General features: G+C 44.2%; 2 protein-coding genes across 3 annotated transcripts in view; both read left to right on the forward strand.

The window, feature by feature from the left end:
- Window positions 1–1,070, forward strand: part of LOC126517434 (cytochrome P450 3A9-like) — a 40,636-nt gene extending 39,566 nt beyond the window's left edge. The window contains exon 14 of the mRNA XM_050167155.3: window positions 657–1,070. Coding sequence (XP_050023112.1) covers window positions 657–743 — 87 coding nt within the window. The 3' untranslated portion in view covers window positions 744–1,070. The remainder of the gene's footprint in view (window positions 1–656) is intronic.
- Window positions 1,071–10,223: 9,153 nt separating this feature from the next.
- The window catches only part of LOC126517432 (neprilysin-1-like), a 64,647-nt gene continuing 62,721 nt past the window's right edge, over window positions 10,224–12,149 (forward strand). For both annotated transcript variants that reach the window (XM_050167152.2, XM_050167153.2), the window contains exon 1: window positions 10,224–10,307. The gene's annotated coding sequence lies outside the window, so the exon portion shown is untranslated. The remainder of the gene's footprint in view (window positions 10,308–12,149) is intronic.

The raw sequence follows: 12,149 nt of genomic DNA on the forward strand, positions 1-12,149 counted from the left end.
TGGCTAAGATGATAGTTCGCTCTCTGAGTTTCACACTTGATCACTAGGTAGCCTCTTTTATTGGCTGCTACAAATTTTCTAAGCTCCGTCATGTGAACTAGCTCATAACAATAATTTATCTTAAGTATTTGTAGTATCTTGCGAAGTATCAAAATAATCTATTTAAAAGGATAATCACTCCTCATAAGAGGACTTTCTCTTTAACATTTCTAGTATCTTTCCAGGTATCAAAATATTCTATTCAACAGGATAATCACTCATTACATTGGAAAATAACTAGCTCACCGATTTCGGAGATATGCAAGACGCTAGCCGATTGTGCCACTCACCCATACATTGGTCTGAGTGAGTTTGTAACCGATTGAATCGAAAAGTTTACCACTACACCATTCGCGTTTTGTTGCGCTTAATGCGACAGCTTGGCAGTTTATGGTACTCGCGAAGTTCAGAGACAGACGACGCGATCAGTGCGTGCTTTGCTAGCCTTTAGTGACATCACCTGCGGCATTTAGTAATGTGCGGAAAGGTTTGTTGCCTCTATGACGCCATTTCAAGTGATATGGTTCCAAAGTAAACCATTTAGTAAAGTAATACCCGAGCAGACGTCACAGTGAGTAATGCTGAGCACTAAGAAGTCATTGCAACGCATTTTGCAGACAACCGGAAGCTTCCGAGCAAGCTTCATTCTCCTGGTTCCCGACAAAGGAATGTGGCTGCGGACGGAGAAGCTGACGTCACCATGAGACTGCCCACTCAGCGCCAGCTTCGACACTAGGAATATCGACATTAAGCCAGTGTTAATGTCCAGGCCCAGGCTTGCTCTGGGAAACAAGAAAAACTATCTTCACTGTGTTCCGTCCTCCTGATGTTCCGAGTATTGTCATATTCGCACTGTGGCTGAACGCCGGCCATCGTCTGAGATGATTTTAAATATTAATATGCCAGATTGGACATGTTTCTGCTTCCTCAACCAAGAAGCTAATACGCCTGGCTGGTAAATCTAGAGCAAATAAAAAAGCGCTAGCACAATCGTCACTGTGTTTCAGCACCGCACTTTTTCCAGTGTGATCACTTGGTTTCTTTAGCCTCTTGTGTTTTTCTCCCAGCGGCGGTATTTGTTAACGCAATTTTTAATAGTTAGAAGAATACAAACAGGAAGTTTTCGCGAAACTGAGGGAGTCATCTTAAGCTCAACCTGGCACTGCGAAATTTCCCGTGTACGCGTCATTTTCAGTTTGTGCAATTATTTCACAGAAATTTAGTCTTTTTTTTTCAGACCCTGTTGTCCATATACTTTTGTTCACGGGTGTAGATGTCCACGTACTTGTAGATGCCACTTCTGGCATTATAATGGTGCCATTTAGACGCGGAATTTTTGAAGTAGTTGAAATATGATTAATGGTTGCTTTCTGTCGTGTTTAAGAATAGCACGGCGCATATCAAAACTAGCGCGAATTTTCTCGACAATTGGCTGTAAGAATGTGCTTAAAGCGCTTTCATTCAGATGGCCATGCATTTGTCATCCTATGCGGTGTGAACATGCTTTAGTTTTAGTTACGTAACTTTGAAAATGATTGAAGTCTATGTGCAATTATATTATACGTTGAGCTTGAGGAAAATAAAGCGTGACACCAAGCATAAGGGTCGCTGAGGCCGGGGCGCTTCAAAAACTTCTGCAGCACAACTTCTTTGCCAGTGAAGGATTTGGACAGTGTACACAAATTCTCATCTCAGAAAATGTTCTATAGTCTAGGTGCTTTAGTAAAGTCCGAATGGCCAGGAAAACGAGATTATAAGCCATCGAGGTCGTTGTTAGTTCTTTGTCCACGTGCTGTACTTGTACGCTGCATATGAAACAGGTGGAGCTAGTCCGCCACACAAAGTGCAGTGGCATGAGCGATTACAGCCGGCCGGCCGGCCGGCCGAAGTTGCTCGCGAACAAACTCGGAACAGCTGTGGACATTCGTGCGTACGTACGGTGCGCGATCTAAAATTTCTGCACAGCATGTAACCAGGCGTGCGTCCCATTCCACATTCCTGACCTAAGTTCTGATTTCATTGTTCGCTGCTAAAGTTAGTTCACCAGAACGGCTCATTCGAAGGCCTTTCTGTTAGTTACACAATCCCTCCTACCCCTCCTCAAGAAAATGCGGGAAATATGCGTGCTTGGAGCAGTAACCATAGAGATTAGCATGTCGCCACGAACAGGAAAAGAATTTATTTCGTAGAATATTGGTTTCGTGCACACATTACCATAATGTGTGCTCAGTATCTACGGCATAGAAAGCAGCATACTCGTAGACTCGAGAACAATTGACAGTGCTATAACTGATTCAGTAGCGTAATTACTGTCGTTGCGACAAATGTGCGAAAGCACTGAAGAACGGAGCCGCAGAAGTCTGCCTAGCTTGTTTGAAACAAATAAAGGTAATACGAGAACGTTAGTAAGCAAGAGAATTGCTATCACAGTCAAAGATTAAGGTGTTCACACCAGTGCGGCTTTGAAAGCCAGAAGCAGTAGTATCGCTAACTGTGGAAAAACGACATTCTTAAGAGCGAGACATAAACTCTAGAATGGTGACACGTGGAGAAAGGAAGCAAGTGGGCTCTTTCTGGAAAATGCTTAGCAAACATAAAGCTTCTGATTACATTGCAATTCAGCCCCAATCAAGAATTAAATCCTGTGGTTGTACGTACGAAAACCACAATATGATTATGAAGCATGGCGTAGTGAAGTACCCCGGATTAATTTTGCCCACCTCCGTTTCTTCAACGTGCATCCAATGCAAGGCACGCGGGCGTTTTTTGCATTTCGTCACGTCGGAATGCGCCCGCCGCTGCCAGGATTTGATCCAGCATCCTCGTGTGTACGAATATTAGCCTCAACCGTGATCATAAATTCAACAGTGCATAACCGACAATGCAAAGACATGGCCTGTTGGAATCTGTGTACTTCACAGCTTTGCGTAAATTCATAAAGGTGCGCTTAAACACGTGTTTCTGTTTATTCTACGTGAGTGCAAATTGAAACCGAACACTTCATTGATGATCGCGAAGAGGTCACTGCCCCTTTGAAAGCAACCAGCGTCATACAGATTGAAACAGGCAAGCTAGCTTTCTGCGCCATTTCTTTGGGGTACCCGAACTCCCCTTGGAGGCGCAGGTGCGACCGCCCACGCGGTTGCCAGGAGTCGCAACGCATGCGCAACGTGAGGCCATCTCTTCGTGTGCGCTCTATCCCATCTCTTCATGAATCTTCGCGTCGTGGGACACTCGCCCTCTACACCAGTGACCAACGACTAGCACGCGCCGGCCGGCTTCCGCTGCCCTCTCCTTTCCACTGCTGTGGGCGAAGTAGTCTGAGCCATCGCTCTTAGATGGTGTCACTGTCCCGCAGCCGATTGTGGGCTATTCGGCAAGAATGCATGATCTGATGGAGCAGCAGGAGGCGGCAGCCGCTTTAACCAAGAGAGGCGCAAGGGGGTCCGCAACGCAAGCTTTGCAAAAAAAAAAAAAAAAGTTCCAGTATTCTGGGTAATATTGTGCGGGCAATATGTGGTCAATGTGGAGCCATCGAATATTTACGGAGATTTTACTCCCAAACGCGGTTGGCGCAATGTTTTCTGCTTCCTCAAATGAAGTTGATTCTGTGCGTACCGTGGCATCAATGCACCAATGAACGGCAGACACTGAGGATGAAATAAAAGCGGGGATCTAAATGAGTTTTATTTCGTTTAACGACTAAGTAGAGCTCCACGAAGCCTGCGGTCGAGTCATATAGGATAGCTAGGCGATCACAGACGGTTATCGCATTTTGAATATTGGCTGTTATTGGCTACGGGCTGACCGCGAGTGCAGATCACTTGAACTCTCCGCTGCAAGGCTGCCTTGCAAAGACAGACGTGGAAGCAACTATATTAGATTGAAAGTCGATCAACTCATTGGCTCAAGCACTGCCGGGGATACGTCCCTCAATGTCGTTGCTGCTATAGTCATTCACGTGTTATTCGCAACAAAAAACTAAACAGCCGGATGACTTGTTTCGCAATAATTCATTGGCGTCATCTTGCAACACCACTCGCACAGTATATCCCTTCACTTAACTACAGTTGCCCAGGATGCATTTCTAACGTTCTTCCATGCTATATAAAAGCTCCCGAGCAAACATACCAATTTCACGGCACCGTAGCTTAAACACCATCGCATATTGCCATTTGATCTACTAAGTCAGCAGAGCATAGCAATGTGAATTTATGGGAATGCGATATACAACCACCCTTTTAACGTTTCAATGTTTCATTCCTCATCACGAGAAAGCAGAAGTGTTACCGCTGGACATTTTAATCTTGCACCTTGTAATAACTATATATGGACGTCTACTTAAGTTGCCAGGTATCAAAAGTTGGCATAAACTACCAAAGGAGATTGCTATTTCTTCAAACTTCCTGCAAGATCTCAAATAGCACTACATAAGCTCGATTCCATCTCAATAAACAATCTCACTGTCAAAACGTTTTACTGCATTACGTCAAATTGCCCTGCAATTCTGTTATCATAGCTAGTTATAAACGTACACATGTGTTGTGTTAACACGTACCACTAATAAATTTTGTATTGTGGTGTGTTTTATTATATTGTTGTTCGATCCAATAAAGAATAACTTCTAATACGTTGCACTGTAATTTACTCTCTTGGTGTTTCCCGTCGTGACCTTGGATGTACTTCGTAGGCCAACTAGCTACTGTTTGTTATATTGTAGTCGGTCCTTCCGTTCTGCAATGGGAGTACGCTGCCTACGAAGTATTGCGTTTTTTTTATTTGTTTTGGGAATTCTCTGTCATCTTATATTGTCTGTTAAATATAGTTGCTATGCTACACTTTGCCTGCACTTTCCTCATCGGAGAAAGGTCATAGAAGTCTTCCTATACAGCGCACAGAAAACCACAAAAAAAAGAATGCAAAAGGAATAAAGAAAAAGAAAAGATGGAAATTATAGAGTGAACAAAATGAGTAAACCAATGTAATCCGTGCAGCTAGAATCTAAACTAAAATGAGAACAAATCTCTATATTTCGAGAAGATTAACTCTTACGTGAGCGTCATGGCAACTTTTTTGCTTCTTCATTTAGGACTTTATTCTTACCTGTCACATGTATTTTCCAATGTACAAGTATTGCTTGGATCGTTTTTTCCTGCGCTGCCTATTTCGTGCTTCATTGTGCATAGCAGATTTATGTGCACACCTTGCCAAGTGTTCTAACGCTACCGCAACATCTATAATCAATTCAAGCGCGTCGGCAGTAATATATGCGAGTGGCTTTTATTAAATATTTCCTCACTTCCTTTCCGTCCAACAATATGACAATGAAATCCGAATTGAATTATGGGGTCTTACGCGCCAACACCACTTTCTGATTATGAGGCACGCCGTAGTGGAGGACTCCGGAAATTTCGACCACCTGGCGTTCATTAACGTGCACCTAAATCTAAGTACACGGGTGTTTTGGCATTTCTCCCCCATCGAAATGCGGCCGCCGCGGCCGGGATTCGATCCCTTGACCTCGTGCTCAGCAGCCCAACACCATAGCCGTTGAGCAACCACGGCGGGTGACAATGAAATCCGGAATAGGCACCGACCAAGTGTGCTATGTCTTCAGCCACGTCAACTCACTCTTTCAATTTACTATGAGAACAATAACGACAAAAAGATACCTCATTCAATACAATTGTGTAAGCTACAAATGGAGGCTGACCTATCCAAAGGGCGGAGTCAAGATAAGGATAAAATGTGTAGTCGAACATTAGTACACGCTAGATTATGAAAAAAAATACGTAAATATAAAAAAATAAAGGGAAAGCACCACATCGCTACCAATTTCCGAACAAGTCCGCCCCCCCCCCCCCCCCCCCCCCGAGCGCCATCGTAAGATACTCGGTTTCCCCTCGTGCGCACCTCTGAGACCTACCCCACTAATATACACAAAAAATGTTCGTCCGCCGAACACTGCGCCTCGACTCAATGATGATGATAATTATGACGACGATGATGATGATGGTACTGATTTATTGACAACCGCTTTGAGACGGGGTGGTGCCAAATCGCCCCCTAGCCTGCTTGAGTTATCCAGGTATGCTACACATGTTTTTCACTCAAGCATTTATATGTATATATTTTTAATACTTTTTTTCTCTAACTTAAAACAGATATATGTATCTTGTACCACTACCAACGCCTGTAATTGATCCGGGCCTATTAATCTCTTCCCTGTTTTTTCTCTACCAATACTGCTAACGTCTCTTGCTTATCTTGACAGCTGACCGGTTGGTTCTTCCATCCACTCTAAATACAAGTGTTCCAGGAAGTGTAAGTGGCCAATGGGTCCCGCTGGCCGAATACCTTCGCATTCCATTAGGATATGCTGAGTGGTCCCTAGATCATCCCTGCAGCAGACACACGCCTCATTTTTTTGCAAATATTCGCTCCGGTCCTTCAGTCCTTAGGCAACCAGATCCAGCCTTTGAACGATAACGCCCATTGCGTTATCGTTCAAATTTTCCTTTCTGAATTCTTTCTCGCGAGTCTTGTAAATCCCCATGGACATTCTTGCAGCGAAAATATCGCTAGGATCCCGGGATTTCATCGTGGCGTAACGGCGACAGAAAACTATCATTATCTATGCCTGCTACCTCCAAATGCCATTGCTCATTACGACGTAAGGCAGAGGCTATAAGCACTCAGCAAAATGAACAGCGCATACATTCTTTAGAATAACGCATACAACATACAGAAGAATATACGTTTCAATAAAGGACAAGCTCAAAACAATCATCCGGACCACATAATTGATTAAAGGCGCTCCTGCACCGACCTGCAATGCGAAGCTTGTAGCACTCCCCGCATGCGTTTCCCGGTGAACATTTGTGTTGCTCAAGCTATCGCAACGACGGCAGCTTGACTGTAGCATGGAACGCAGGGAGAGACGTAACTACACTTGCGTACATAAAAGAAGAACCGGCCTGGCAAATGATTGGTGTTGTGGTAGTGCTACGTGAAGGCCAGATATAGTTAGGTCTTCTGAAGACCAGCGTGCATATGAGGTGCGGCGAATTTCTCTTGAATATGGTCCACTCTTTGTAGGTGCATGAAGTAGCGGCGCGAACCAAATCGCATGCCATTGAAACGTCCTAAGCTAATAATTAGGTAAAGTGCACGCGAATTTTACCACGAGAATAATTTGAACCAAGTTGCAATGGGGACTCGTTCAAGTTGTCGTTTACAGCTTCACTGTAAAACCACCTTCACAGCCTGGACTGCAGACCGTTTTTTGTTCCCATTAGGTGCATACAATTTAATGTCATTCTTTCTCTCACTTCCTTTCAAGAAAGTAGGCTCCACCGCCAACCTTCCACAGAACTGGTTCCTAGGCTTCTAGGTCATTTACGGCAATTCTTTCAGAACAGTACTGACTTCAAAGCCGAGGAACGGCCCAGGGCTCCACTCGGTCGAGTGGAAGAACTTGGAGTTTAGGATCCCTTCGCAATACGGGGGCTTCATTCACAATTCTACCTTGGAAGCATTAAGCCGCGCGCTCACCGAGACGCAAAAGGCGCAGTGTTTAAATGCTTATGGCGTTTCCTCGAAGGGGAACTAGGTGAAAAGCTAGAAACGTGTAAAAATGAGAAGATTGGACTTGGCGGCGGTGAGTCGGGTTGGTCGAACCCGCTGGTATTTGTGTCGTTCATATGATTACGTTTATAGGGTGATCTAGTTTGGTCCCAGCTATAGGAATGGAATGGAATGGAATGGAAAACTTTATTGACTCTTTTAAGGTTTTAGTGGGTCGAGGCCGAAGTCTTCATTCTTGAAGCTTGGGTCCTCTTCAGCCATGGATGGGCGCCTAGTCCAGGGCTCCACTATAGGACAACCATTCAAGTTTCGTGCGATGTTTTCGATAGAATTGTCGGCCCATAAACGAAGAAGTACGGTAAACACACCTATAGAATCTCTCTAGCCGTGTGCCTTGCTTCCATAAATTGATGTCTTTGTCTATGTGTTCGTTTTCTTCAATCTGATTGAAATAACCTGTGCGTCGCGGATCAAAAAGAAAAGTTTACATGAGAGGCGTCACAGCACTGAGATCATCGTTTGATTATACCGTAACCATTAGCCACCAAAAACCACTTTCCTTCGTGGACTGAGACTGACGCTTTCAGGTGTGTAAGAGCTTGTACCCCTGTCACACGGGCAAACTAAGGCGCACATTGAGCAAGTGCACTTAGCTGGCTCAGTGTCATTTTGGCGGCGTGCTGCTAGACGAGGAAGAAAAGCGCTGTTTAATATTCGTGTTGATGGCAAGTGGGAGCGTGCCCGTAAACAGCCCGAGAGCAAGAGTATTTGTTGCTGTTGTTTCTTCAGTGGGGTACATTTTATTGCTGTGTAACGTTAGAAATTCAAAGTGCGAAGTTTGTTTTCCGAATACCCTCAGCCGACGGGTGCACCGCTCTGCAGTAAGTGCCCCTCACTGGCAGCCTGCATCACCGACAGCCTGCGAATGACACTAGCGGCCAAATGCACTCGCTGAAAGTGCACTCAAGTTTGCCCGCGTGACAAAGGCCTTAGTGGGCCGCTTACCACACCTTGGTCAGGACACATATATGCTATTATTGGGAATAGCACTCTTCGCATAGACGGACTAGTTTTCTTCCAGGTTATCTATCTACATAACTAGCCTACCAAAAATGCAGCCGATACCGAAGTTAGGGAACTCAATATGCGGATCGTTCACGTAGGCACGTGCCACTGAGTATGTGTCACAGGGTGTGAGCCGCTGTTCAACGCACCTCTTTGACACCTACTTGGCTATGTACCGCCAAATATATGCCACTCGGTAGCTGCCGCTCTTCATTGAAAGCATTTGACGCCAACATGGGTCCCGTATGTGACGCTCGATATGCTCATATTTCACAGTTGCGCCGCCAGAAGGGGCAGTGTGGCCATATAAATACGCGTCAGAGGATCCCAGCCACAGTACGCGCCTCATACATCACATGTTTTGGCTATTCCCGTACATCGATAGTCATCGTATATGAGTTCCGCCCCATTTTTTTTTTAGTGGTTCATGAGTGTCCGTGCACAGTCCGTGGCGGACGCAAGAAAGCTGTGATTAATGACAGCTGGTGACAGTGCGCTTGCATTCCATGCTCGCGTCCACAGCGGCGTTCATTCGCAGAACAGTTTAGACAACAGCAACAGAGGCAGTCATAGATAGGCTTTCGCCTATCGCAGTTTATCTCAGCAAAGTGCCCATAGATTTTTCTCCTGCGTTGAGCAGTACGAGGCAGTATCGGTGACGTTGAGCGGTGACTTTTGTTGAGCAGCTTCCAGGAGACATTGCTCTGAGTCATGTCTTCTCGTGGAACCCGAAAGCGTAACCTTTTCGTCACCTACTTGATTCGTAGTGAGCAACGGCATACGTTTTACGCAGCCAATTGTTTTCGTGAACGTCACATGTGATATTCATGTAACTTTCACCGTGCTAAACAGCGATATTCAAGACTTGCGACGTGGTAGAACATTGACCTGGGCTTCGACGCCAGCAAGGTTGACTATATTCCTCGAGACAAAGTATTCATCATATACTAGGACACAAAATCTGCAAAAAACTTCAAGGGATAGTCAGTACTTATTTTGTAAAGTTAATTCAGAACTAGAGCGCTTTCACAACCTAACTAATTCAGATTTTATTATACCCTTACTGTGAGTCACTTGAGACAACAGTCGTCGACATCAATAAGGTCTGAAGACTGAGATAATATTACACGGAAATTATTACAAAATTTTATATCTGAGTACTTAATGAGTCTAAGTATGTTATATTCGCCTGGAACCAGTGAGTCATGGATAACTAACCTTAACGCAACTGACTTCTAAAACTTTGACCCGATTTGGTTCAGTGTTTTCTTTCGCTTTATGCTAGGTGAGTTTAACCATTTTAAATGAAGAAGACACGCAGTTAAAAGGTTTCGGAAAAGGTTTGTCTCAAATGTAGTGATAATCTCACAGAACCAAGCCTTCAACGCGTGCTTCAGCGGCCTTCCAAGATCTGCATTGTGGCTTTTCGAAAGGCGTTCCATTTCGCTGACAAAGAATATTGTGCTTTGCTTACGTGGTAGAAATTTTCAGTCGAGGAAACTAACAATAGGCAAAGAAAGGGCCGCCAAATTGCGCGACATGCTAGCAGTCTCAAAGGCTACGGCTTTCCGCAGCAGGCCACTATATTTCACCTCGCAGTCAAGGAACGCCAAGGCGTGAGTGCTTTCAGTGTGTTTCTTGAAAATATCTTGCGCTGACTGAAGTACGGAGATGTGTGGCTTATGTGCCGCAGGACTCAGTCACTCGCGCGGAGACCGTCATTGTATGCTGGATACGGCTAGTGAAAAAAAAGTATATCAAACATTTTGTGTCGGTTAAATGGTTTTACTAGAGTAGGAATTGAGTCGGAGCTGTTCTTTTATGCACAAGCCGTCAGCATTTAATTTCCTGTAGCACGTGATGTTGCCCGTAAATAAGGTAGGAGAGACGTTTTCTTGTGGGACATTTCAAAGAAAGGTTCTTGAACAACGCTAAATTGCCTATACAGAAAGATTCGCTAACGTAAACAATCACGGAACTTAGGTAGTATGGTGGCAGCGAGGTTTCAACATTAGAAATAGAACGGTCAACTAAATGCACAATCATTAATTAGTTCCAAACCATTTCAGCAAAAAAAGGTGTCAGATTTCTTCAGATAATTTTTTTTTAAATATACCCAAGGCCTTCGATCTCTTTATGGGAGAAATTTCCCGTTGGGTTTACGAAGAACCGTATTCACATCAGGAACCTAAGTCGGCAGCCATAAGGTAACGAACATTATTTCTACACTTCGACCACTAGTTGCCACGTACCCGATGCCGCAAGTTGGCGGAACTCTTGTATTTCTCTAAAAGAGTAATGACAATTTTTACAACTTGAGGCAATGTGGTCTAGAAACACAATGGTGGGAGAAGACCCAGCATAAAGCCGAATGCAGATGCAGTTAGTTACGAAATTTTGCATAAAGTTTAGAGTGTAGAGTTTTTTTTCCTCGCAATCGCTTCGAGAACGCTATACAGCGAAAGACGAGATAGCTGAAGCATAGGTTATCATTTAGACTTGTTCGAATACTTGCTAGACCTGCATTAGCGGCATGTCGGAGTGGACTTAAAATGCCTAACTGCCTCTCTCACTTATTGTAAGTGTGCGCGTGAGAGGGCAGGAGAGGGAAAGGGGAGAACGAAAGGGACTCAACTTTTTATAGTGGTCTATCGCGTAGTCATGAATAATCTGGCGCCTTTCCGCGCTTACAGTTAACCGCATGCATCACGCGCCACGCGGACAATGCACAATCGAGCGTTTCAAAGAAATATCATCGTAAGTGCCATCGACGGGTAAAATTTATGAGTCGGTAAAAGTTTCAAAATGATGCACGAGGCCATGGCATGTTTGCCATGCGTTCCAGACGATATTAGATATGAGTGACTGTGACTTACGTAGTACTTTCGCAGCTTCATACCAGATGACTACGCTAACGCTCCGTAAAAAAGGAAGTAATAAAAAGAGATGCTATCCTGTTAGCGCAGACGAAACCGTATGTTGATATCAGACTACTAAAGACGCGGTCAGTAATTTTGTGCCCCTAATATTTAATTAGAGTTGATAATTTTATAAATGTTTGCATTCACTTTCGGCCACGAACTCAATACAAGGTATTTAGAGGTATAAATACATTCCTTCTAATTTCTGACGGTTGCTCCTGTGGTGGCGCAAATGTAGAGTGCGCAGGTGGCTTTGTAGCGGTTTCTTGGGTTTCATTTCAAGCGCGAATAAAGGTGTTACTTACGTGGTAGCGCGCTGCAAACATCTGAAAAATTATATTTTCAAATGTGTTCTGAGAACCTTGCAGTTATATGTTAGGTTAAATTACTAATGTAGTGTTTGTTAACTCATTCTGAAATAGTTATTCCATTAATAAGACCAGAGCCGACACTTCCGGCTCCCTCAAGGAGGTTGCTAACAACATACAGTTGGTTTCGCGGTACATAAAGAAGCCCTTAAGACTTGCTGCATATTCA

Source organism: Dermacentor andersoni, unplaced genomic scaffold (assembly GCF_023375885.2).
Source record: "Dermacentor andersoni unplaced genomic scaffold, qqDerAnde1_hic_scaffold ctg00000041.1, whole genome shotgun sequence".
In the NCBI taxonomy this organism is placed as follows: domain Eukaryota; kingdom Metazoa; phylum Arthropoda; class Arachnida; order Ixodida; family Ixodidae; genus Dermacentor; species Dermacentor andersoni.